General features: G+C 43.3%; 2 protein-coding genes across 3 annotated transcripts in view; both read left to right on the plus strand.

Moving 5' to 3' along the window:
* mthfd1l (methylenetetrahydrofolate dehydrogenase (NADP+ dependent) 1 like) overlaps positions 1-2233 on the plus strand; it is a 28918-nt gene extending 26685 nt beyond the window's left edge. For both annotated transcript variants that reach the window (XM_030110743.1, XM_030110745.1), the window contains 2 exons: positions 1215-1331; positions 1571-2233. In XM_030110743.1, the coding sequence (XP_029966603.1) occupies positions 1215-1304 (90 nt within the window). In that variant the 3' untranslated portion in view covers positions 1305-1331; positions 1571-2233. The remainder of the gene's footprint in view (positions 1-1214; positions 1332-1570) is intronic.
* A 2559-nt stretch (positions 2234-4792) lies between these two features.
* The window catches only part of akap12b (A kinase (PRKA) anchor protein 12b), a 38183-nt gene continuing 15543 nt past the window's right edge, over positions 4793-27432 (plus strand). Inside the window, 3 exon segments of the mRNA XM_030109687.1 lie at positions 4793-4803; positions 5771-5937; positions 20965-21040. Coding sequence (XP_029965547.1) covers positions 5800-5937; positions 20965-21040 — 214 coding nt within the window. The 5' untranslated portion in view covers positions 4793-4803; positions 5771-5799.

The raw sequence follows: 27432 nt of genomic DNA on the forward strand, positions 1-27432 counted from the left end.
CTATCTTCTGAATCAAATGTCTTGAATGAAACACACGAGCATGAAGCTCAGATATACTGACTGGACTTCTAAGAATCTTGAGTTTCGTGGAATTGAGGTTTATCCTGAACAGGTCGCGGTCATCAATTATGATGTTCACGTGAATTAGAAGAAATTGAATTGACATTTACTCAAGGTCATCGAGTACACACACAACCACAACGTTTATGTTCCCTTTGGAACATTTCAGGTATCATATTCAGCTTTTTAAGTTCACAATTCGGAATTGATTGTTTACATTGCACCAAGAGCTGAAATGCGACCGCATGCATAAACAGCGGACAAATGTTGGATCGAGTGCTAAATATGAAATATAATGATCCCTTCAGTTCTTCCTGTTTTTGAGACTAAATCCAGACTTGATGATAGCCTGTGAAAGTCTGGAATCTTTCTCAACTTGATTCTGTGTCTCCTATCAACTCCGTCTCTCCCCCTGTGTGAAGCAGCCGGTTGTTCCTCCATGTTTTGATCACACCGAGAACAAGGCGATCCTTTTCCAAGACTGCGTTCACCTCCACTGGCACAGTCAAAAACACGACCAGATTATAGTCATTTAGCTTTTTTTGGGGGGCTGCAGAAGTTTTGATGCTAAATCTGGGTGGACTGTCGTCACGGGCAGCACAGCTGTGTTGTGATGAAGGCCTTAATATGAGGCTTTAGTTATCGTATAGATTGCGCTCCCTCTCATTCATCACGTCACCTCTGGCAGTTTTATGAGATTCGTTGGAAAGAGAAGATATAAAGCAGTGATTTATGCTTGTCCATCAGTTAAGTGAAGGCCTTTGGAAATTTCGTTGAGCTTTCATAAGTGTAGACTTTGGGTAACAACAAAAAGTACTTCAATTTGCTGCCCTGCTAATTATCAGGATTAACTGCAGTCCCTTCAAATAAAGGTCACTTCAGCCTTTTGGCTGTCCAGTCATTCACTCATAGCTTCCTCATTCATACAATATTCTAGGGAAGGAAAAAAGAAACTTGAGTGTGGAACAGGATGTCAAGACTGAAAGTATATCATGAATGGAGCATAATAAAGCAACAAATGGGAACATTTCTTTTTTTGGCCAGATTTAGTGTTTTGACTCTATATAGTTTAGTAGTATTTGGAGTAGCTTGTTTCTCAATGGGCTTCGATGTCCTGACTTTGTGCATCTTTTTCCTTCCCCCCCCCCCTTCAGATGAGCACGATGCCCGGCCTGCCCACCCGGCCCTGCTTCTACGACATCGACCTTGACCCGGCCACGGAGGAGATCACTGGACTCTTCTGAGCGCGCTCGCCACAGATATTCTCCTGGGTAACACCTCCATGTTCCACCACTTCAAAGTTCTCTGGCAGCTTGGCATCAGAGCTCCATAAATATTTTACGAGCAGTCGTTGTCAGTATTGTTTGTTACACAAGCTTTTATTTCATCCCCGGAGTTTTCCCTTTACTACCTCGTTGGCTCCAGTCTGTGGGGCTACACTCTCCTCTCATATATGTACACGTGTACTTCATCCTGATTTTGTCTTTTTTTTTTTTGTTTGTTTTCCCAGACTCCCGTTCTGTTCTCAGGATCCTGGGTTCTCTGTGGGTTCACCTTCAACGGGAAACGATTTCTTCCTCTTCCCAGCAGCTCAAACACTCCCCGCATTAGACAAGCATGTTATGGAGCAAAGAAATGAGTCAAGCATTAGTTTTCTGCTTTACTTACATGTCTGAAAAGCCAAAAACTGAGGTCCTGCAGCTTTATCATATTTAAAAGTTGTGTTTTTATATTTTACTAAACTGCCTAAACTGCCAATGGATTGGAGTACTGCTACTTTTTAAAAATGTTTTATACTCTTTCAGTTCAAATGAGGATATCTTGTGTATTTATTATTATAGCTGCTGGTTTACGCACAAAACACAGTGGTATTCTTCTTAAGCTTGAGTTCACTCTAAATGTTACAATATTTTGATAATACTGTTTTTTTTTTTTTTTTAGGTTTCGCATCAAGTTTTCTGCATCATATATTTGTGTTTTAGAAATTGTTACAATCAAGATTCTGAGGTCCAAACAGTATTCACATTCATCAGTTCTGCTTTTCATCCAAAGTCGTTAACCAAGTTTTTAGTGTTTAATCTGTCGAGTTTTATCTGTTGGTTCTGTGACGTTTCACTTTATTCTCACTGACAACAGCTGTTTGTTCCAGCTTTTGCTTGCCAGATTAAAAGTGCCTTCAGACTAAACTTTTTGTCCCGACTGTGTCAGTGTTTTCATACCCAGTGCGTCAGGATTTATCAGGAGATACTCTCTGCTTTCACTCGTTGCATCTCAAATGCACCGTTATTGTCTTTTTGTTGAGGTGGGCTGGCGATCGGGGCCCCCCCCGGCTGCACCCCAGGATGTCGCATCTGTCATTAGGAGGTGTTTGGGTTTAGCAACAAGGAGCCAACGGTACATGTGTGCACATGTGTCATAGCTGGCATTCCACACCTGCTCAGTCTGTTATTCTGCGTCCACCAGCCAGGATCTGGCACTTTAACTACAGTCAAAGCAGCAGGAAGGCTCTCATTTATACTATAGCGCGCGTACAGCATGTTTAGTGTTTGTGTGTGTGTGTGTGTGTGTGTGGGACAGAGAGAGATGTCGAAGCCTCTGGTTTCGGGCCGATGACAGATTTGAGGACGAGGTGATGATGAGGCATACTCTTCGTCACCGCTGTGTAACGCGCTGGAAAATCCCCGTTTTGTCAGGTAACGCTTGTTTGTGTTGAGTTCCTGACTCCATCCTGGAGTTATTTAAGCCCCTCATCTTTTAGCAAGCCAATTTAATAGGCCAGTTATTTTCAGTACCAGGGACAGGTCCCTTCGAATTTCTATGAATGAGTAAGTGAAGGTTCAGGTTTGTCTCCGACAGGAGAAAAACAGGCAGCTGCTCCTCCATGACCGACCTCCTCGATCCTCATTTTATCCTTTGTTTTGGGTCATTTTTAATGTTTTCCCCTGTGAAACTCATGGAGTCCTACTTTATCCTGGAGTTATTTTGAATATTTTTATCATCTGAATGTCAAAATCGGATTCAAATGACATTTCATAACAGTCCTTGGCAGCAGTGCGAGCTGCTGCGCCGCTGTGCTCCACCCTGTTTTCTGACGTATCCCGCCGCGTCCGGCCCTGCGGTGTTTGTGCAAATGTTTCACAGTTGAGAAATGATCTCCACATCCTTTAGCGGCGAAGGTCGAGTTTTCGCCGCTTGAGACAAAGTATTTTTGTGGTGCTGTGTCTGGATGAGGCCTCTCACGGCCACATTCTCAAACCTGCCATGTATTTATCTGAGAACACAACTTCTCCCACAGTTTCTCTCAGGTTTTTTTTTTTTTTTTTTTTTGAAAGTGTTTTGTTTGGGAGTGCTAGTTAGCTCCTCCTCCTCTTGAGTGTGTGTGCTTTGCGTTTTTAATGTGCCCTTACATTACCGTTTTATTGAGCGGGAGACCATGACATGTCTGCTGAGGCTTTCACTCTAATGAGAGCCTCCTTCCCCCCCCCCCCCCCCCCCCCCCCCCCCCCATCCTCCTCCTCTCCCTCTTCCTCCCATCCTGCTTTTCCAGATGACATCAGCCTCACCGCTGATAGACCGACTGCTGAAGGTCGTCCACTGACAAATTTATCTCCAAAGAGACGAGGGCACCTCTAGCAAAGCTTTCTGTGTGGCTCATCCTGTGTTGTTGACGCACTTGTTGCTGCTTTTCTGTCGTGCGATGTTTCAGTTCCCGAAATGCACAGGATAGTTCAAGGAAACGGGAAATTGTATAACGTTTCCATAAACTGGAACACTGTAGGAAGACACTGTTTGCTTGGAAATATTACAAAGTCTTTAAATTCATCATCAGTTAAAAGTTTAATATGAATAATTTCATTAAAAGTTCAGAATCTCAGCCAAACCACTGGATATTTTTGATGAATGCTCAGAAACATGCGCGCGTTTGTTGCCTGATTTCACATTTAAAGATCAGTCAAGAGATGAGGGAAAACTCGCTCGCAGTGACGTATCCTGACGTATAGTGACTGTGGGGTGGCTCATCTTGTGTCAGTGGACACTTTGTTCTGATGGCATTTCACATCTATTAAATTACATCTCTTCGTGCCATTGTTACTAATCTCACACTGCAGATCCACATAAAGCTGGTTTGGAGTTCCCTGACTGATGAAAACACTGAACTTTAAATCATCTGACTTCTATTACCACATCAAGTCGTACACAACTCCAAGACGCTGGTCCACAGTCTCATATTTAAGCTGATTAATATGTGAATTCCACACAAGGAAGGGTTGACAGTTTGGAGTTTGCATTCCCTTGTTGTCTTCCTGCTTGAGTTTTTTTTTTTTTCTTTTTTCCAGAGTTTGTGTATTTGTTGTGTGTTTGCATTCCGGTTCACATGCCAGGACCCTTAGAGCTCAGGGCTGTGTGAACTTGGCTTTCAGTGCCCGGGCTGTAATTTGTGCATTGTGAAATTCCAAACAAAATGCCACATGGCTTAACCTGCAATTTACATTTAAACCTCAACCTCAACTCTCCGGTTACACACACTCATCGACAAATTGTCAACATGTATGAACTGCTGTATGTCAGGAAATATGTCTGAGACTAAGATAATGAAGTTTTTGGTTGCCCATACATATACAGAGTCATTGGAACAAATGAAAAAAAAAAAGGTTTACATTTTAAGCACCACTGCACATAATGTGAAAATTCAGGTGACTAAACAAAAAGGTGAACGTTTCTAACCAAAACAAAGCAAAGACGGTGATTCTCATGAAGGTTTAATAAGTATTTCAGAGTCACTTTCTCCCTAAAACATGATAGCAGCTATATTTATGGTGTTTAAAAAAAGACAATGTTATTGTTTATAAAAACACTTTGATTTTTTTGACCTGTAATGTCTGCATTGAGATTTTAAACTGACCGAACACTCCCATGATGCATCTTTAATAACAGAAGATTTGAAATGGGAACAAGGTCATTTTGCCTGTCTGTTATTACATTATCAAAATTAATCAAGCTAGGTTTGTTTATGTTTTAATGTTAGGACAGCGTTCATATATTGAGTGTTTGGAAAGTAGTCTGCTGTGTTTTCTGAGTAATTGTATCAATATTGTGTCATTAAATATGAAGATATTTGACTGTGTGTTGAGATAACCTTTTGTAATTATTTAGTTTTTACAGACAACGTCTCAAAAGATCCAAACTTCTTCTTCATATCCATCTCATACTGCTTTGTTCATCTGAGGGTTTGAACCAGGGACTATCTTAATGTGAGATGGAGTACTAACCACTACAACACCACGCAAACAGCTGAAGCTGACGATCTGTAAAACTCGGTTCTGCTAAGCACAGCTCGGATCTGAGTTCTCCGTCCGGACAGAGAGCTGCAGCAGCTGCAGAGTGTTCGCTCCGCTCCTCCATCAGCACCGCCTGTGATGCTGCTGCAAGGCGTGTCGCGCGCACCGGAGCCCATGTGATCCCGGCGGGAGGTGTTGGAGGAGGCGTGCGTGCGTGCGGGCGGGGGTGTCCTAAAAGAGTTTGCTGGTCCTCAGACTTCATCACTCCAGATTCAGGCCACCCCGAGGCGGAGCTGCACCGCAGAGCTGCTCTTCTCCCCCCCCCGCCGCCGCCGGACGCTTTGGATACTCGCTCCTCGCCGCGCAGGTCGTGCCTCGTGCCCGTCTAGGGACGCTTTCAGAGACTGAAACGCAGCCAAAGCGCCAGAAAGAGTTCGTCTGTGTTTGAGAGGCTTTCGCGATGGGAGCAGAGAGCTCAGTGCAGCGGGACGGGAAGAGCCAGGAGGATGCCTCAGCCTCAGCCTCAGCCTCCGCCTCCGCCGGGGAGCTGAGCGCGGAGGGGAAGGTGCAGCAGGAGGACAGCGTCCTGGACAGCAAGGTGAGGCCCTTCTACAGAATAAAACAAGTATTTAATGTGCATGTTTACAAACATACCTGCCCCCCCCCCCCCCCCTCCCTTTCCCCTTCCCCCCTCCCCTTCCTCCTCCTCCTCCTCCTCCTCTTCCTCGCGTCACGTCACGGATGCGCTGCGGCGCACCGGCTCCACGTGCGCCTGGCGCTGTTTTTCCTTTTTCTGCTGAGTAATGACTCGACTTGTCTGCAGTCCCGCAGTAATAAAACGCAAGCAGCTCAGCCGGGTGCAGATTTACAGCCGCGCAGGCCGGACGGACCCGGGGAGTTACTGAGCAACGCTCCCGAGCAGGGCTTTGATTTCATTTCCCACAAAGCAGTGAGTCAGTGAACGCGTCACTGACAGCGATCCATTAAACTGTCATTAAAGGCCTTCATGTTAGGAGGAAAATATCAAATTAAACACAAACGCTTTATCATTTTTAAGATGGAACTGCATTTTTTTTTAAACTCATGAATAGAAATAATAATCAACCATCCAAACTGTGTACATTTTCATTTTTTCTTCAGGGTGCACATTTTGTGATATTACTTGAAAGAAAGACCAAAGAGGAGATGCTTTCTTCATTTTCTTGAAGTTGATTTATTTAAATGATGTAGCAAATTGAAATTCAAGAGTGAAAATTATATACATCATGCAAATTACGTTTCGAATTGAAATTCATTCAAATAAATGGTCACTTTGCTGAAACCTGCTGATTATTGAACTCAATCAGTTTGTAGGTTGGCCAAATAATTTTTTTTCAAGAGTAAATAATTGTTTGATTTTCACCTGACTGAATAATTGGCTGTTCTGCCATAAGGCTTTTAAAGAAGTGAGTATATTAAGAGTGTAGGCACATGCTTTAATGTTTGATCTGCATAAAGAACTGAATATATCTGTCAAACTGAAGCAACAGATCTTCACAATCTAGTGGCTGCCCTCATGAACAGCTGGACTCTTTCACTGAAATGTCTCTGAAGGAAAACTTCGTTGACTAATAGCTTTCTGCACCACTTTGTAATCCCATCAAACTTTCTTCATGAAGACTGAAAGGTTCTCATTGATTCATTTTGATGGGAAAAACTGAATAGTTTCTCCAACACCAGGCTGGAATTATTGGATTTTCCCAACTCTGTTACTGTCACATGTCAGATGGCTGCGGTCCAGGACGCTGTGAGAAACGACCCTGACATGTCGGTAAATGACAGTCAGTAAGCTGCTTTTATTCTAAACTGTATGCTGTCATATTCAAACCAAACCACACATACTGTTATGGAAGCCAGCAGGTTTGTATTTCACTGACCATGCAGCGCACGTGGTCCAGCTGCCGTCATTATCAGTATCTCGCAGACGCAGCTTTGTTACCTCGGTGTAAATTTCTCGGTATTGTGCGAATGAATATTTAGAGAGCAGCCCCTAATGACTATATGTGTTCTTCACCACCTGCTCCATCCATGCCACGTGTAACCTTTCCAATATATTGACTGTTTTATTGGCAGGAGGTCAGAAGTCACATTTTGTACCCCGTATATTTCCTTTATAGGTCACCAGAAAGGTCAAATGACTTGAACTGAGATGTCAAGCAAAGAACGCACATATAACTTCTGTCAGTATTTAATTTGTTCAGTTTTTCTTTAATTCTCAAGATAGTGTTGTGCTTACTTATGCTGGACTGGATTAGTGGTCGTTTTTTATGAATTGACTCCTCGTTCGGACATTTGTTTAATCCTGGAGCGTTTATCCCAGGCGTCCTCGCTTTGGCCGTGCTCTCATTCACATTTCTCCACCGTGACACTGGAATGTGAGATATGAAATGTTTTGGAGCGGCTTGTGCGACCTCAGCGCCTCCATTGTGCCGTGTTGTTCCAGCTGTGACAGGTGATACAGTTTGTGAGTTCAGACTCTCGTTTCTCCGACTTGTCCCCACATGTAGCAGGTTGACACAATGACGACTCTGTCAGCTCCGGTTTTTGAATCCATCTGTTCCATATTAGTAGCGAGAGTGCGATAGTAACCACAGTGCTGGGATTTACGGGAAATGTTATATTAATTTTCTTCAAAGTCTGCAGCTTCAAGCTTGGAACTGCTTCACATAAATTGAGTAAAGTTACTCCAATATGATTTGAGTTTAATGTGATGAGCGGAAACATGTTTAAATCTTCTCATGATCAGTTATTGTTTTCCTAAATGGTTGTTAGTTCTGCTAAGTTCTTCCAGTTCTGTGCTTATGATGCCTGAGAAAATAAATATGACTGATTGGACGCCCTGAAACTTTAATACTCCTGCTGAAATATAGCGTATGATTTTTATGTCACGTCTTGATGAGATAAAACAGAAACTTTATCTCTTTGACAAAAAATCGATAGATGAATAAAACAGTCTTGAGATATAAGGCCGAAATGTATGATTATCGTAATAATTTCATCAATCTGCTGATTGATTATGCAATTGAAGCAACAATGGACTCACAAACACCTTGATTTGATCAATAAATGATTCAATATTTACATTCCTGATTTGTTTTGGACTTTTTATTTTTTCTATGTCTATAAATATCCTGGCTGGAGCCTTCTGACAGCATTTTGCTTTTACCAAGAAAAGCTGATAAATCTAGCGTGAGACATACCCATGACCTCGGCTGTGGCACCAAGCACATTATCTCAGACTGAGCAGCAGTGAAGCCACAGAGAAGCTTTCTCTGAAAGCGATCCATGTTTATACCAGATAAATCAGTGATCTTGAAGTCCTTCATTCAGAAATAAACAGTAAACAAAGTGTTGAGAGGACACAAACATTTGAATCACTTTGGGGTAAAGAGAATGGGAAATCGTGTGTGTGTGTGTGTTTGGTCGGTGGCAGTTTGCAGTTTTTTCGGGGACTTCCCGGTTGGTACCCAGACAATGAACATCACCTTCACTCCACAGAGGAATTTTAGAAATACCTCTCCCTCCAGCAGCAGCACTGATCGCCTTCATGCCTCCGTGACTCCTCAGCATCGCAGAGTTAATCACATTACGGTCATAAAGGAAATGGACGTCTTCAAGACGCTCCGCTTTCAACCCAGATCGTCCAAATCAAAAGGTAAATTACAGCGTTTAGGCTCTAATATATAAATTTGGCTTCATCCAACAAGTAAAATCCTTAAACGAGTTAAGGTAACTGAAGTGCAGAGATTATGTAATAGATTAGTGAAAGTGAATTGCAAATTAGATTGTATATAAACACAGTTTACATGCCGGCTCTGTACTGTTATGTAATGAAGAAACCACCTGAAAGCCTTAAGAAGTAAAACATCGAGCATCAACATGCTCACCAAAGAAATTTCAGACTTGAGCATATTTATGTTGGTGAAAACATAGTTTCACTTTGTTGTGGCTTTGTGTTTATTTAGTTTATAAAAGGCTTTTTTTTTTAATTTCTGCAAACATCTAAAGCTGGTTCCCTTTCAGGCATCACTTGGTGCCTCTATCATCCTCTAAATAAACACTCATTTCTTGAGCTAAATGCATCCAGATGTTTCCCTTAACGACACAAATGTGTTCAGAAACTGCCCAAATACCCCTGATAAGATTTTTAATAAAACATTCTTCCTTGATTGTCTCAGTAACCTCCTCAAGTCTTCATCGGTTTCCAGATAAAGTCATTAGCCATTGTGGGTAGTAAATGCAGCAAAACCACATTAAAGGTTGAACAAAGGTGAAGTCTGATCCCTGAGTCAGCTCCAGCGAATTACATTAAGTATTACTGTAAACAGCAGCGGGAAACATGGCTGAGCTGTTTGCCTGGTCACAAGATTGTTCAAGTGAGGATTCAACAAATCGCATGTGAGCAACTCTTCCAGGACAATGGTTGATACATTAAAAAAAAAAAAAAAAAAAAACACCAAATGCTTTCCAGTGAGTGTGTCTGCCCCCTCGTCCCTTCCCCTTCTGCACCCTGAACACTACGACTACCAGGAAACTAGATCCTAGTCACCTGTCGGGACCTGAATCACATGTCGGCTCGTCCGGCCGTCACAGGTGACTCCAATGATCCAGCATCGTGTTATATAATGTAATGTGTGCTGATTAAGGCTGGTACGTTCCTGTATAATGAGCTGCGGCTGATCAGACGCTGCTCCGCCTCTGATTATCCTGTTAAGCAGAGAGAGAGAGAGAGAGAGAGAGGAGGGAGTGAGACAGAAGAGCCATTGAGGATGGGCCTGGTCTGGGACGAGTCCGGAGCCCCCACGTTCAGCAGCAAGGGCTGGCGAGGCGGCGTTTTGGGTGGGCAGAGTGTAGAGAGAGAAAGGAGCAAAAAAAAAGATGTAAAAGGAGAGGGGGGAGGTTATAAGGGGGGCCCGCCAACGTGACACAAAGACAGATGAATCAGCCGATTGTTCTCCCTCCTGCCCGGTTTCAAAAGGACACTGACGACAGAGGTGGAGTGAAAATGGGCTCAGGTAAAAAAAAAAAAAGAATAGATTGAGTTGGAGGAGAAAGTGGTTGTGTGAGTGCTGAAAGCTGAGGACTTGCTGCTTTTACTCACAATTTGAGCAAAAAAAAAAAAATCCCTTGAAGAAGTAAAGCTGATGTTTTTATACTCTGCTCAACAGTTTTATAAACCCAGAACAACTTTATTTCATTTTCACATCCAATAGAAATATCAAGTCAGCTTCAAGTTAAACTTTGATCGCATAACTTTTAACATTAATTTCATCCACATAGAAGAAATGTCAAATGTTCTGATCCCAGCTGAGGACAGGCCGATGTTTTGAGGCTGTGGGAGAAAAACAAAATGACCACAATGGAAAATAAAAGACACACGCTCACAACAAGGGAGGAACATGCAAACTAAACACATTAATATCCTCAGGTCCAGAATCATGTCAAACCAGGAATTTTCTCAACTGTGAGATGATTTTTCTCTGTCTACACCATCAGATAGTCCAGTGTAATATATTATTTTCTGTTTTGAACTGTTACAGCTGCAAACTTTCCCTTTTCGAGAAGCTGTACTTTATGAGTTTAGCTCTCCTTTAAATGACTGCGTAACCTTATAAAGCACTTCATCTCTTTTGTATTGACTCTGCTTTTTCCAGTCCTCCACAAGCAAACGCTGAAGTTCTTCTGTAAAGAGCTTTTTGTCAGGGAAGGCTAAATAATGCATTTAGTCGGTTAGAGCAGAAAGTCCAGTGACGGGAGTCATTGCGTAATAAGAATTTATCGAAGGCAGACAAAACACAACCCTCAAACCACAGCAGCCCAACTGTGCTTTTTGGACGTACATGAAGACTGTTATGAAAGTACATAATCACATTTGACCCAACTTCAATTCACAAAGAGGTTAGTTGCAGAAATTTACATTAAGGACATCCTTCGACTGTACCAGCTGGTTAGCAACTTCACCTAATCCTCGTTCGATAATACAGTGATGATACTGCTGAACATTCCTCTTTTTTCCTCCTTTCATTCTCTGCTTCATAATCGACTCTGATCACAGCACGTACCAAAACTGCATCGACAAAAAAGTGTTGCATAATAATGTTTTCCCCCTCGTCTATGCGGCTTGTTTTTGTTTCTACACAGTGTTCACAGTGTTCCAGCTCATTTCCCCTAGTCTAATCAACCTATAAATTGTTAATATTGCACCTAAGCTGCTGTTCATTATTAAAGTTTTTCATATTTCTCACAGTCTGGAAAGAAAGATTTTTTGAGGTGCTCGTCCTCCAATAAATAGAAGTTTGGTGAAATAGTGACATGTTGATGCTCGTGTTAAAGCTAATAATCATTTAGGTCGCAGCAAAGAAGAGTCTCCTCCCGGGAAATGGCTGTCCTGTGATGATGATACACTATTGAACATTGCCGCTCTGGGCTCATCTCGTTCACTGTTCCTCGGGGACGTTTGTAGCTACTCCATCCCAATCAATCACAGTGATCGCCACCCACGCCGTCCTGTGTTTTTGTTATTGCTTTACCTGATGGCGTTTCATCTATCCCTTTTAAAGTCAGAGGTATATATATGGAATCATGGGTGGGTGTTTAACCGACTGCGGTCATCTATAAGATCTAATTAAATTAGTTTCTCCATCCCTCACAGACAAGGCTCTAATTGACTTCCAGGTCGCTCCTATATCGCAGCGTTGTGTAAATCAATCTGTACACTGAGAGATGTTTGTGATTCAGGTGCGATCTCACTCATTAATTGCTCGAAAGGCATCAGTCTTTCCTTGTTTATATCTCAACCTTCCTTTCACCTTGATTACATCCTGCTGCTGTTTTGGTGTCATTGCCTCCATTTTTTGTTCCTCCTTTTTTTTTGTTTTTTTATCACCATGATTCATCATTTTATCTCTGCAAGGTGTGTCACGACCAGACCCAGGGCATCTTCTGCTTTCCCTGAGATTCTCCTGAGTGCAGTTTTGTTTGACGTCACTGAGTGTGTTTTGTCGAAACCAAATAGCCTTCTCTCTGTGTGTATTTTCTGAAACCAGCTCCTACAGCGAGCTTCCATTTTACTGAAGGATGAAAGACCCATCAGGGTTCTACCGTGCGACCATTAACTCCTGCATTTAAAGCGTCGTGACGATTTACGGTGTGGTTAATGAAGACGCAGGGATGCGACTCACACTGTAAGTAAGTGCGTGAATTGCACCCTTGGCGTTGGGATGTATGTAATGAGCCGTTTCGGCCGTCGCTCATGAGAAAAAACATTGTTTTCAAGGCCACTCGGCAGGAAAACGTAAACCATGGGTTGTGTAAAGCGTTTGGGCAAACAATGCTGTTATTTTTTTCTGCAGAGAATAGCCTTTGTTGGGAGCTGAAGAGCTGTTTTCCTCACTGTTAGGTGGAGGAGGAGGTCCGTTCACAGCTCACCTCACTCTCCTCTCTCATGTACTTGTTCGCCTCTTTTTCTGCCTTCTGCTCTGTTGCTGCTTTTGCACATCCATTTTTCATCAGCCCAGGTCCTGATGCAGCAGTGAGTGTGTGTGAGTGTGTGTGTGTGTGTTTGTGTGTGTGTGTGTGTGTGTGTGTGTGTGTGTGTGTGTGTGTGTGTGTGTGTGTGTGTGTGTGTGTGTGTGTGTGTGTGTGTGTTCTGCTGGGAGTCAGGAGCATTTGAAGGGCAAACAGTGAGCGTTGGCCTCAGAGCAGCTGCTGCTTTTCTGCATCTTCTGTGACCTGCACAGCTGAAGCGTCTTTAGCTGTATTTAGTGGTGCCTCGCCACCAAACCGCCGTCACTGCTGTACTTTTAACTCATAACCACTATTATCGCTTTACCTCAAAGGTATGACAACTTCCAAACAAATAAAACCAGGATATTCTTAATTTAAACTGTGTATCTGCTGTGAAAGGTTTATGATTGCACGATGCCTTCAGGGTCCTGTGGGACTTATCGCAGTTCTCAAATCATCACACGTGCGCCTGGGTTTGTGCACTTCAGGAGAGACAGTTACTTTTTGTAGCAGCTCTCCAAAAAAACGCTAAATAAGTAAACACAGTCCAGCTGTGTTTGGGAGAGTCTGGTCTGACTTCACTGCAGAGAAATGTGTGTGTGTGTGTGTTTGTGTGTGTGTGTATGTGTCACAAGCCCCATACTGTCCACTGTACATTACGCCGTAGAGCCGAACTCCTGAGTAGTGTCTTATGACAGCAGCTTTATGATTCAACTGCTGCTCAGGATGATTGGAAGCATGCCGTACAGTGATTTAGCGCTGGAGTTGAATGGAGATGTTGTCTGAAACGGCAAACAGCTGATCGTCGCTTCACTGCCATCACGACTGAAATGTATCTCTGACGAATGCAAGACGAATAAGAGGGATGCCGATTTATTTATTTATTTATTTATTCTTAGGCGAGAGACAAGCGACTTTTCAAAGCTGATTCTTTTCACATGTCTCTTGTTACTCTGCTCAAACCAAATGGCGCTCGACCCCGTGACGCGAAGAAGACTCAGCGAGACGTGACGAAGGCTTCCCCTCAGTCCACATGTGGATTAATAACGATAAAAAAGTCACTGAAAAATGTATTGGCTCATGATTACAGACCTGCAGGTGATTGTCACTGATCCTCCTGATGGATTATCTGCTTTAGGTTAGACTGAGAGGAGAGCGAAGAACATCGCCTTCAGCCTTTCCTCCAGTGTTTTGACAGCTCAGTGAGATGCACATAGTTCCTCAAATACAAATCTGTTTTATCAAAAACAAGAAGAGAAAAAAACTGAAAATTCACTCTCATTTGCATGTCGTGTGAAAACGAACTACCTACTGAAGTCAGACAACATCGGTTTTGGATAAATCCAGTATCTTTTGTGTTATCAGGACTGTTTGTGGTGGATCCGACCCCAGACCTTCAGGACCAGATTTCCGGCGACCCACTCCGGTGTGACCTCTGAAACCCTGCCCTTAAATAGGTCACTTTTTTATTAATGACAGATTTATTGGATGATGAGATTAACTTTAAACAGTATTTCATTAAAATAATCCAATTTTTGATGATTAATGTGGTCTGATTCCGACATTTCCACGAAAGGACCAATAATAACCACAACATGCTCACAAATACTAAATCAAATGATTAGTTTTGTTCTTTTTGCTGACCTAATTCTCATTTTAAAGTAATTGCATTAACCTCTTTCTGTCAGCTGTAAACTGAGAACTATGTTCTCCTACTTACTGACACACATTTATTAAAAATTACATGACTTTTGATATTGCTCCTCAGCCTGACGTCCGGTCCGATATCATGTGTTGTTCTCGTGATGTCTGTGACCCTGGATGTTGTTTCTGTGCCAAAACCTGGATCAAACATTCAGACATTAATGGAGCAATAATCTAAGAGTAATTTGAGGCCCAAAGCTATTAAAAAAAAAAAAAAAAAACAGTCTGGCTTAAGTGTCTCGCTAATTAAAGCCATATTTCTGGCGTCTGCGTTTTCTTCCCAGTCATCCTCTCTTCTCGCGTATGACGGTTATCAGAGCTCAGAGATGACAGGGGGGGGTCGGCGAGGAGGTGGGATTTGTTGTTTCAGCCCAGTTCGAGAGGCGGGCCTCCGGGGTCAGACGCTGGCCAGATTATGTGTCCTGGGGGGTCTCACTTTTTGCTCTGGCCGCCGCTGTTGTTGTTTGGCTCCGTTTGCTGTTCGAGTGCAGCAGTCGCACACATGAAGGCGCGGGGGAGATGAAAAACAGACAAATTGTGGGAGGTACAGAGACCGGGGGTCAAAGGGTTAGAGATGCACTGATGTAGGTAGAGGAGGACAATCTGTTGTCCTGAAACCGTAGAACAGGTGTGTCTCTCCGTCACCAGACCTTTTGCTTTGCATTCATGTCATTCCTGCTTCTTCTCCAGCCCGAGCTCTCTCAAGCACATGCGCAGTGCGGCTGCTCCTTATTTTTATCACACTCATGTTTAATTTATTGGACTGACTCTCCCCCAGGTTCTCTTCTCACATCACGTATGTGAGATTAAATCCAGCAGGCCGTCGCACACAGGGGCTAATGTGGATTTCTGGGCCGAGATGTAGAGTTATTTGTTTTTATCTCAGTGAATGAAAAGGTAAGAAACCAAAGTGTCAGCAGGGTGGCATACTGCAAGTGTCAGACTGCGTCACTAAAAGGACCTGAAATGAAAAGATTTTATTGATTTGCTTCGAGGAGTGAACCTTCTAATCCATACGGTGAATAATTTAATGATCGTTGTGCATGGCAAATCACTGCTGAACCTGCTGAAATCTTCTACACTTATCAATAAAGCTTAATTGATTCCTCCCGTGCAGCACCATAATGATATTGACAAACGTGAGAACCGGTGAAATCTGGTTCACGCTCTCACATTTAATGATCATTGATAAAGGAATTAGGCCAGTACTGTGTTTACTGTATGCAAATGTGTGCAGCTGTCACAGTAACATCAAACTCAGCTTTGAATGATTATTGAAGCCTAACTTAAATAATCCAGGTTTAGAAGATGGAAGGATGAATCACTGCGTTTACTTAGAACCCACCTCTGATCAGCTTCATGTAGAAGAGAAAACCCCAGTGGAAGAGCTGGCAATCCCACCTCCACACACAGAAACACAGAGGGACACTGACAGATTCATGGAACCGGAGGGTTTGTTCCATACACAGTTTGTGCCTGCGTATTTGCCAGTGAAGAGTTGACAGATTTATTGTAATAGATGCCTTCCTCCCTGAAAGTCCCCACAAATAAAAGCACACTGGAAAACCTTCTGTGTATACAGGGAAGAAGTGGATGAGAAAATCGCAGCAGGGATGGACTTTCAACGCTGTTGTAAACATATTGTAACAAAGACATGATCTGTAACACGTCTCGGTGTGAAATAATGCGGTCACATCTGGCTTGATCCCAACATCTGATCAGACGACGGTCATTTGAAACATGTTGAGAGTCCAGACTGAGCATACAGGGTGCAGACGCAGAAGCACAGGTAGTCTCAGCGAAGCACCTGAGGAGAGTTAATGGATTGTGGAAACAGTGAGAGTGTTCTTGGAGAGTCCTGTCAGGCTTTGATCTTTGGTATGTACTGAATGTGGGGGTCAGGGATAATAGATTGGGGGCTGGCAGGGGTGAAGAGACATGAAGGGAGAGAGAGAGGCGGGGGGGATGCTCGTGCAGGCCCCAGATTCGCTCTGGGAAATGTGAACATTTTGCATGATGGCTGCTGTTACATGATGTTTAGTTTACAAAAAAAAGCTTTGACTATGTACCCAATCTGTTTTATCCTGTCAAAAAATGGCTTCTGGGTGAAGATAACGTTAGTTTTCTGACTGTCCGTCGTCTCTCGCCTCATCTCCATCCTTTATTTCTGCTCTCTCAGTCTTTCGATCTTCACCTCCTCTCCCCTGGTCTTCTTTGCTCCTTTCTCTGCTCTCCCGGCCGCCGCCCCTCTTCACCGACGGTGTCGTTCCACTTTCGTCTGCTCTGGGACTCTATCCACACCTCGGAGGTCAAAGGTCGGGGGGTTAACTGTCCTGGGCAAAATACGACCGCACAGAGAGCCTTTAAGCCTGTTATCTCCTGCGGCGAGCCGGCTTGTGTGCGCATTCATCCTTCCGAGAGTGATGGTAACCTGATAGCCGCTGTTACCAAACTACAAAACAGCTGAATAAACTCCTCTTTAGCTTCATGGCAAGGTAAAAGCTTTTCACATTCATACATTTAGCCATATGTCTGATTTCGGCACAGTTGACAATATACTGACAGCAAAATGACTGCTCCAGCCAAAGGGAGTGAATTCATAGCTGCTGTTTACGTTTATTGGTGCTCTCCTCGAACCGATGATTGACGTTCATTGCTGGTTTAGTGGTGGGATGGAAAATATCCGCCGGCTGTATTTGATATGTGTTTGATTCCAGAAGCATTTCCATCTGTTTTCAGTCTGACAATAGGCGCTCTGTTGGTTTATCAAACATGTTGTGGACCTTTGAAAATCATAACACAGCGTTGCATCTCAACAGAGCAATAAAGTAACGCCATATTTCTTACTGTCTGTGTAGTTGCAGGCTCCTGACCTGAGGTTAAACTCAAATCTCAAGCCTACCCTCTTTTATTTGTGTGGATTTGATTTAAAAGACCAGGCACCAGACTTCTTTTGCGTAATTGGTTTCGCCTCTCTCAAACTGGGGATAGCGTATTAAGATGCGACTCTCCAGCTGTCTCACCTTCTTGTTTTCCATTAACTGCCTCCGTCTCGTCATGTGTTTGGTTGAGGAGGTTTATATCTCTTCTGTTGACCCTTGTTGAGTGATTTACACAGCGACGTGTCGGCTCTCTGCAGGAGCCGCTGAGTGAAGGGCTGCAGCCGAGACGTTGGTGAAATTAGAGAGAAACTGTGGAAAAACTGATGCACAGCAGTCGTTTTTTTATATATATTTTTTTAATTGTATGACTATGGAAATGTTCAAAATGTTAAGCTAATGAAAACTGATACACTTTGTTCCAAGATTACTTCAGCGTCTAAAATTATGGTTAAAGAAAGATGAGGGAATGAAATGAAAGAATGTAAAATCATTATTCATGAGGATTTAAAGGTGCTGTAGGCAGGATTTTGCATCTCCGCCATCTTGCTTAGGGTTACCCATCTAAGATGGCGATTTGAAACCCAGCACAGCCAATCTGGTCCTGTTTTCTCTGACATCACACCCTTACGCAAGTTAAGCCCCTCCCACAAGAACATGCGACGAACGCCCCTCGACCAATCACGGTTAGAGCCTCAGGGGCTCTTCTGATTGGTCAAAGATACCTGGAGCTGTCGAGATTCCTTTTCAGCTCAGAACAGAGACAGATGGAAACGCTGCGCCCTCGCGGTAGTGCAGTTATGCTACACTCCTAAAGGATTATCAATGGATACTCTAACATTTAATCCAAAGAAAACACAGAAACATTAGCATTGACTAGCAAAATCCTGCCTACAGCACCTTTAAACAAAGATGGAATGAAGAACAGATTGAAAGAGCTTCAGAAGGTTTGAGGAGTGGCACGAGGCGTGTTCTGAATCTCACTCCCACTCTCTGATCTTCCAAACTAACACAATCAGACAGGAAATAAATCAATCTCCTGTTGTTATTCTGTGTGTTTTCTTGCTTTCTGAAGCAGACCTCTCTTTGTTCTGTGCTCTTTCACACATTTCTTGAGCAGGAAGTCTGTCCTTAGGTTTTCGTGTCAGTTTAAGCTGACAAGGAACTCATCACAACAACGCAGAACTATTCGGTTGAACAAAGAAACTGAGAGCTGCTCGGGAATCGATACTGGACTGTTTTGGAGTAGCAATCACAATGCTGTATTGATCCCTAGGAAGAACTTATTTCTAGTTGCTCCACTGAGGAACTCAAACAAACGAGGAAAAAAATAATAATGTCACAGAGTCCTGGAGCCTGTGTCCTTCAGCGAGACGTTGGCTCTTGAATTGCTCCCAAAGGAGCTCAAGTGCCTTGCATGGCTGCCGTTGCCATTGGTGTGTGAATATATCTCTGCAGATCTCCTTTAAACTGCTGAGACTGAGAGGGAAACCTTGAATTAGAGCCTTCAGATGTTACACATTGTTAAAGTTCCTGTAGTGACACCTCCAGCCCCTCTGTGTCAGTCTGACTGTGATCCAGAGGCGCTGAAAGGACGACATTTGGTGGATGCGGCGTCAGGTGTTGGGCGACCTGTGAAATTTCAGTGAAGATAGCAAAGAATGCTGGGAATGACGGGAATCCCAGTCACGGGGGAGACAAGTGGAGGGTGTGGTGGCCGAGGGTCTGGAGGTCAGCTGGTGACTCAACGGCGTCGTATCTGATCGCAAGGCCCTGCGGACGAAAATGACAGCACAGCACGTGCACGCAGGGAGGGTTCCTCATGTGTGAGAACATGTGTGAGTCTAAAATGCTCCTGATTGATCGAAATGATCATGTCTGCTATGCTTTTCCATTCATAACTCAACATCTTTCAATCAGTGGCCTGTTGCTGTTTGCGCGTAGTCTCCATTCACACATATAGTTCATCTCCATGTTTCACAGATAATCGTCAAACTGCAAATACACTTGTGAGTTTGTCGTGGTCCTCACAATGTGTGGTTGGTGTAAAATAAAAAGTCCATGTCTGAAATGATCTCGTTTAATGCAAATGAGGTCAAACAGGCTCGAATAACTCAACTCTTTTGTCAAGAACAGGCATTGCATAAGCCGGGGTTGGGTTGGTGTCATCGCTGCTTCCCGGGAGGGTCAGGCCTCTCAGAAACGACACAGTGGCTTCCGTGTGCGCTTGAGAAACTGTAACACACCTGACCGAAAAAACAGGATGAAAATAGACTGGGTGGAGGCCCTCGGTGAAAAGAAATCAAAGGTGTGGCTTCTTTATGCATCGAGTGTGTTTTGAAATGGGGTTGCATAAGCAGCGACTCACTGTCATTTGCAGTTAAATTATGTAGTTTGACTCCTCAGTTCAAACAAATCAGAAAGTGTGTCTATTCACAAAATGACTGGCAGGGTGCAATTTACTGTAATGTAGCTGGAGAATGAAAAAAATGAAGAAGGAGGGGTCACTGCAGTGTTGAAGGAAGAGATTCATTCATTTGAGACTATTAAGCAGCCGAAGACTGTGGGAGAGAAGTTTGACTACAATACAGGTAAATCTTTACTTAACCCTTTTAGCAATCAATAACCAAAAATTGAGGTTTCTCATTGATTCCCCCTCTTCCCCCCACCTTGAGTCTGCTCCTGCTCGCTTTATCCTCACCTTTCAGCCCATCCTTCAAACCTGCCGCGAGCAGACTGTCTCCTCCGCGGTGTCGTTTTTCAGGGCTTTTCCAGGCGGACGCCGGGTCGCTGGGAATGGAGCCTGACTCGTCCATTAGTTATATTAGCGCCTCTGCGGGGAGGCTCTGGTTCCCTCTCCTGCAGCCGGGACGCACAAAGGCTCAGTCCTGCCCGCCATTATCAGACTGTCATGTGGAGCCGGTCACTGCCAAAAAAAAAAAAATACTCAAATCCTCTGATAGGCGTTCCGTGAGCCAGACTGTGTGTTGTTACCTTGTACAAATATATCCATGATTTTTCATCTTTTAAATCAAGCAATCAGTCATGCTTGGCTTGGCAGTCGCTTGGCATATCCGGATGATTTGTGGAGTTTTATATCAGTGGTGTGATGGTCATACTGTGGAACTGCACTTGCTGAGTTCAGTGAAGGCTGCCATTGTTTTGGGCACTTTAGAGAAGTCAAAACTTTCTTGACTTCTTGCTGAGAGTGAGATGAAGGGATTAGCGCCCTGATGAAAACAGTTCTGCAGCTATAACCTTTTATTTATGACACTGAAGTCAATGAAATGCTGATTTTTTTTTTTTTAGGAAGCTTGGGTCTGGCAAATCATAGAATGCTTTCCTCACAAAGCTGAATTATTTCCTTTTTCAGTGGCGTCATCTTTATAAAGAACAGCATTTGTGGGATGAGCGTCAGAGCCGATCTGGAATCGTTATTTTTGAACCAGATCTTGCAGCTTCTTGTTTCTTATCGTGTCTTTTTTTTTTTTGTCTAGGCTTTGCAAAAGAATGGACAAATCTCCAGCATGACGAGCCTGAACGGACACTCGGAGGACAACACGCTGGCAGAAGGTGTGTGTGTGTGTGTGTGTGTGTGTCCTGTCAGTATTGTTTATTTACCGTGTGTGTGTCTTTGGGAGCTGTCCCTGTGGTCGGTGTGGTGGCGGTGTTTGTGTGTGTTTGCGTCTGGGATTTTCTCCGGCAGAAGGTAAGCTTGTTTGTGTGGGGTCGCCTTTCAGTGTGTGAAAAATTCTTGTCCGCAGACGTTTTTATGGCTCCGCGCGATCCACTTGATCCCAGGCTAATCCTTTTGTTAACACACAGGGACACCGACATGGGCTTTTTTTTTCATTTTTTTTTCCTCCTCAGAGCCACACACACTGCCACGCACGCCCACATACCGACACGCTCTTAACCCATCAGGTGATTGTATGTAAATGCGAGCTGACATGCACACACCTGTTGTGTAAATTTGTGCTGGGTCACAGTGTAATGCTGGTTGATCGGAGCGGCTTTAAAGCCCAGCAGCTCCTTCTGTGTGAGCAGCTGCAGAAATGTGACTCCAAACCCAAGGTGCAAAGTATTTTCAGGTTATTTGTACTTTGCTTTAATAGTTTTCACAATTCATTCTCTTTTTGCTTCTTTTTTTTAAGTTTAAGTTAAGAAAAGAAAATCCTGAATATGTTTTTTATCAAGGTGTGATTTACCGATGTAATTTCTCTTTATTGAAGATAAGTGTTTGACGTTGGCTCAAAATATAGAAGTATTTTCCTAAACCATTTAAGTTTGTCTGAGAGCTTTTAGTATCTGCTTTCAGAAAGTCATTAATCAGCTTTAAACTCAGTAAATTCAGTTTCTGCTGAAAACGGCACATGCTGTGTCTTTCTCCTGTCTCTCTCTCTCTCTCTCTCTAAAGCTTCTTCTGTTTATTTTCTTTTCTGTTTCTATCGTGTCTCCCTCCATCTGGGAGGGCTGCAGGGGCGTGTACACCCTCCCTAAATATTTAGTAGGCCGTGACCCGGGGCCCCAGCACAAAGCAACCTGTGCACTTCATAATATGTTATGGCCCAGAGGAAGGAGTAACCCTATACTACTTAAAACACAGAGATATGTCTCATACCACTCTGTCAAATAACCTATTTAATAAGCTATTTAATGAAGCGATTCTGTCCGTTCATAGTGCAACCCGATAGCCTTTCCAGAGCGGGAGAGGGTATGAGTAGATGGGACTTGTGGAGAGTCTTTCAGTTGTTGAAATAGTTTCCTCTGTACTGTAAGGAAACCAGCGATGCGGAAAGTTATGAACGGGAACTGAGGGGGTCGGCATATTTACCTGGCCGGGAATGCTTAGATCTTGTGCATCTATGCATAGACAAATAAAAGCTCCCAACATTTTACTCTCATGTACCAAAACCGAGTCATATCAGGGTTTTGGGTAATGTGATTACTTTCTCCCGTCACAAGATGAGAATAGATTCAGTCATGTTCTCTGGGTTGTTGCTCCAAATTTTGACCTGAATTTTATAAAATGTCAGTTTATTAGATTTCATTTCAATGTGTTCCACCATGCTCCTCATCTTTCCTGATCAATAATTCTTTTGTCCCCAAAAAATCTTGCGGACATTGTAGCACAAACTGTTCAAAATCAATCAGAAATGTTTGATCTCCAGATGCTGGAAAGACTTCCCTGGCAGAAGAACAATGAAAACTTTCCCTGGTTCATCAGACCATGCGTTGTCAAAAGTTAACTGATTTAAATAAGCACAAGTTAGCATGACACAGAAAGCAGCATCTACATGCATCAGCTTAGTCTCAAGCCCCAAAACGCATTTGTTTTAACAAAATAGAATATACAGAAATGATAACTACATTTTTAAGTACATAAGACATGAGTTCCACTTAAATGTTTCATGCATTGAAACAAAGATATTTCCTGTATTTCATGCACAACTAGACAGGATACCAACCCGCGTTGTACATCCACAGAAGCTGCATGCTCAGCGTCACACCGTCCATTTCTCCTGAGATAAACTGCACAAATGTTAAGATGCGAGCCGCGGCCTTCGAGTGTGCAGATTGAGGAGTGAAAGGAAGGGGCGTGCATCTCAGGAGGGGGAGAAGTATGAAGGACTATCACATCCTGGCACTCCACGACCCCGTTTACAGCCTGATAAAGGCAGCTATGCATTGTGGGAGACAGGAAGAGGAGAGGAATCTCTGATAACAAAAAAAAAAAAAAAAAAATCAACAAAGGACCGGCTGCACATCAAAAGACCAACACATGCACAAACACACTGCCATAATCTCTGTCTATCAGGTATAGCAGAGTGTTTACGATCCGAGGACCGGCCCAGACGTGAAACTCCTCTACACACACACACACACACACACACACACACACACACACACACACACACACACACACACCTACACACACACTGGCCTGGCAAACATGTTTTACAGCAGTCATTTCTTTAGAGACCTCTCAAACAGTTAAAAACACACAGTTCTGATTTTTGTTCCCACGTTTGATGAACAGTGAACAATAATTAAATAATAAAAAGTAATAACTCCTCTGATGGCATCAATAGAGGCTTTTATTTGGAAAAATGAACACGTTTGTGTTAATTCGCGCACAAAAACAGGGTATATATTGCAGTAACAATATTTGACTCTATCATCTGTCAGAGGATGCTTAATTAAATCCTGGAAGGATTTGTTTGAATTGATATCATAGTTTGTAAATTCTCTGGAGTTCGATTCCCCAGTGTGTGTGTGTGTGTGTGTGTTAGCGGCCATCCCGTGTGCGAACACACACTCGGACTGTTTGGTTCACATGAGGTGATGGCGTCTCGCGATGAGGGTGCAGAAACCATGGAGCGGTTCTCATCAAAACTTTGCTTGGAAGAGTCACTCAGAAACCTTTCACTGCTGGAAAACAAAAAATTGGAGCAAAGAGTTGGTGCCAGGAAGGAAAAAAAATAGATAAGAACAAAGAGAGGGTCAGTCACGACTGTTGAGCCGTGTTCAACATCAGCTGACAAAATGATCTCTCATACTAAGTGAATCAAAAGCGAAAAAAAAAAAACAAAACTTCCATTAGATTTGGCATTGCGTTCATTGTTACACAAGCAGGATAAAAACAGACAGTTGCACATTCTGCGACTGTGTGTGTTCCTGTGATGCACTGGCGACCTGTTTAGGGCGTTTTCCCGCCTTCCTGGGATTGGCTCCAGATCCTTTAATACGGACAATGCGGTATAAAAGACGTATGCTGCTTATTAAAGATACTCGATACAGAGGATGGGCAGCAGGGAGCTACAGCACTCATGAAATAAGCAGCACGAGGCACATTCAGCTTCAAATGACTTGTTCAGCTCTTTTATGGGTAAAAAACCAAACTGCACGGTTGATATTTATCAGTTTAAACCAATGATTGAAATTAATTTTTAATGAACAGTAGTAGAAGTGTCATCGTGGGCTGAAATGTTGATTTTTTTGTGTGTTTTCCAGCGCATGTGTGAGAGCTGCTGGTTTTAGCAGGGATGCAGTGAGAGCTCAGAGACTGACATGAACGCTGACGTAACTCTCTGGCCGGGGCCCCGGCGGACCCTCCCAGATGCCTCACAGGCTCCAAAGAGGCCAGAGAAAAATTTACTGGAAAGCATGAGGGGAAGACGGTGCTGACTCCTTCGAAATGTTGGTGTTTTAATAGTCGTGAGGAAAGTCTTCATTTGCGGGTTAATTACTCCACATCTGGGTGTGAGGAGGCTGTGGGTCCCCCTGTTAAATCCATCCACTGAAGCTGCTCATTAAAGTATGTGAATGTTCGTGTTGAAGGATGAAGCTTCGGATCAGATAAGGTTTGGATTGTTGCAACACAGAAATGGAAACTTTTGTTTCAGATTTTGCTCCTCGAGCATCGAGTTAATGGACGTTTGTCAGACTCTGATGTTGAACAGCTTTGAACTGAGGAAAGTCTCCGAAACTTTTTGAGCCATTTTATGAACACATGTGCTTATTTTGAGATAGTAGTATAGAAACAAAAAATAATGCAACAAAAGCCATGCGTCATGAATGATAACATCCAGACAGCCCAGCTGTTCAGTGTGTTAAACTGTATTTCACGCCGCTGGTAGTTCACGTGTGTCACGACGTCCCTGGTTTGTCATCAGTGTTCAGAAATAACAGTTTCTCCCTTCTTGGTTGCAGGTGTAAACTTTTACGAGGTAACAGAGTTGGCGCGTGTTTCTACTGTAGGCGTGTGTTTTTTTATGTGCGGCCGTGATTTCATCCGGGGACGGACTCACTTTATGTTTGGCTCTGGGGAATTGAACGGCCGCGTCTGCCAAGATGTTCATCACGCCTGTGGAAAGGACCTCTCCCTCCACTCCAGCGCCGTCTCATCTCTGCCAGTAAGGCTCGGAGCTGTACAGTCACCCTAACACGATCCAGACGCCGGACCCGCTCAGATATTTGTTTTACATTCCAGCTGACGGTGCTCATTACGGCCGCCGATTCTGGTTCAGATGCGAAATCCCTTCTATTGTCTTCACCGTACAGTTCTTTGATTTGCGCTGTAGCCGTGCGCAAACCGATCGGTTAACTCGCCGCGAGGCATCAGAAAAAAGGGAAAATACCCCAGAGGAGAGTGTGAGGGAGGCTGAGTTTCAGTGCTTTGAAAGCCCCTCCGGTCCCTCCAGATCCATCACTGTCCAGGCAGAAGTTCAGTGACGCTCCTCTGTGTGAGCGTGTTTTATTTAGCCGTTTGTTATCAAGTGGGCCCTTTAAGGCTGCGCTTCGAGGTGGAACACGATAACAGGACTTCATTAGAAAGCCGCCATTTGTCAGCTGCTGTCTCGACCTAGAAAATTATCAAACGGGGTTTTTTTTTTTCTTCTTCTTTCATTTCATCAAACAAAACGTTTGATAGTGCTCCGTTTGATCTGATGTTTATTTAGGTCAGTGAAGCAGAGGTCCAGCGCTGCTTCTCTTCAGCCCCATGTCCTCCCACATCGAAAACGCAATTAAAACATTATTAAATCAACGTTCACATGTTGATTTGATTATGTTTTAATTGTGTTTTATTCAAACTGATTAATTAACCCATTAAGATCTATCACAACATTTTTTGTTCAACTTAAAAATGATGGATTCCTCATGTTTTATTAGCAGTTTTCAATCATTAGCCAGTCACATACTAGTATGGATCAGCAACCCTCCACTATAAGATGCTCAGAAACAGTGAATACAATCAGACTCTGCGAGATGTTAACTGGAAACAGCTCTCCGCTGCAGCTGGAACCATGTTTTGTGTAGGTTGTGTGTGTAACTTTAATGCTTATCTGTCAACGGTCACGTATCAAATAATAGACGACATGATTATTAACAGGCGTACGTGGAAACAGTTCGGTCCGTCATGCTGTTTTCCCCTCTTGGTTACTGCACCAGAATCCATGCCAAGACTTGAACTGTTGCTCTTTTTTCACTGGCTGGATCTCAGTTGGTGAGTTAAAGAGATTTCTAGCTTTATGACAGATACTCCATCAGTTTCACATTAATCTCTCCGGGAAATATCACTTTTCTGCTTTCTCCTCTTCTGACTTATTCCGTACTGTAAACTCTACACCTGCCGTACTGGCTGAATCTGATAGAAAATCTGATGGAAAATTGTGATTTTATGAAAGAAGCTGAACTCATTGCAGAGCTGAGACGGAGTGACCGAGTTATGTGGTTCAAAATTTACACATTTACTTAATTTATTGTAGAATTATGTACTATTAGCTTTTAAAATCACTGTCTTTATGTTTCCACATTGTGCTACATCTGTGTGTTGAGGAGGGAAATATTTAAAAGGACCCATGTTTGAAAAGATTAATCATTTTTGGAGTCACATCAACAGTTTTTTGGAACTTGAATCCTGTCTTTTTCAAATTTTCTCAGATTAAAAATAATAATGTGACACTTACAGGCCATTTCTAAAACTGAGTCAGCTTTTAAACGGCAGCTTTAATCACTGCTAACAGTACAGGTATATACTTATGATAGGCTCCCGCCAGGACGCCCGGACCCCCCAGGACCCGCTCGTCTCCACAGGCGCTCCTCTCTCATCTTTCCCGGCATCAGGGAACCTAATCTCCCTCTGCAGCCCCTAACCTCCCCCAGGCACACGCAGGATTGAAAGAATGGACCAAGAATGTGGCTGACCCCTCCTTTTCCTTCGCCTTTAATAGTGTTATGACCCCCGCCACAGACGCTGCGAGGATCCATACTCTCCTGTGTTTTAACCTCCTCGGTCTCCTTTCAAGAGACGCCAGGTGTGTGTCGGCAAGGCGAAGGTTTTCACTCGCATCCGCTGCAAAAATGAGCTGAAATCTTATTGGCGAAGGATACATGACTTAAATTACCAATGTTTGTTTCAATAGAGGACTCAAAACAACTAAAACTTTTGGGAAAAACATATA

Source organism: Salarias fasciatus, chromosome 15 (assembly GCF_902148845.1).
Source record: "Salarias fasciatus chromosome 15, fSalaFa1.1, whole genome shotgun sequence".
NCBI classification, from domain to species: domain Eukaryota; kingdom Metazoa; phylum Chordata; class Actinopteri; order Blenniiformes; family Blenniidae; genus Salarias; species Salarias fasciatus.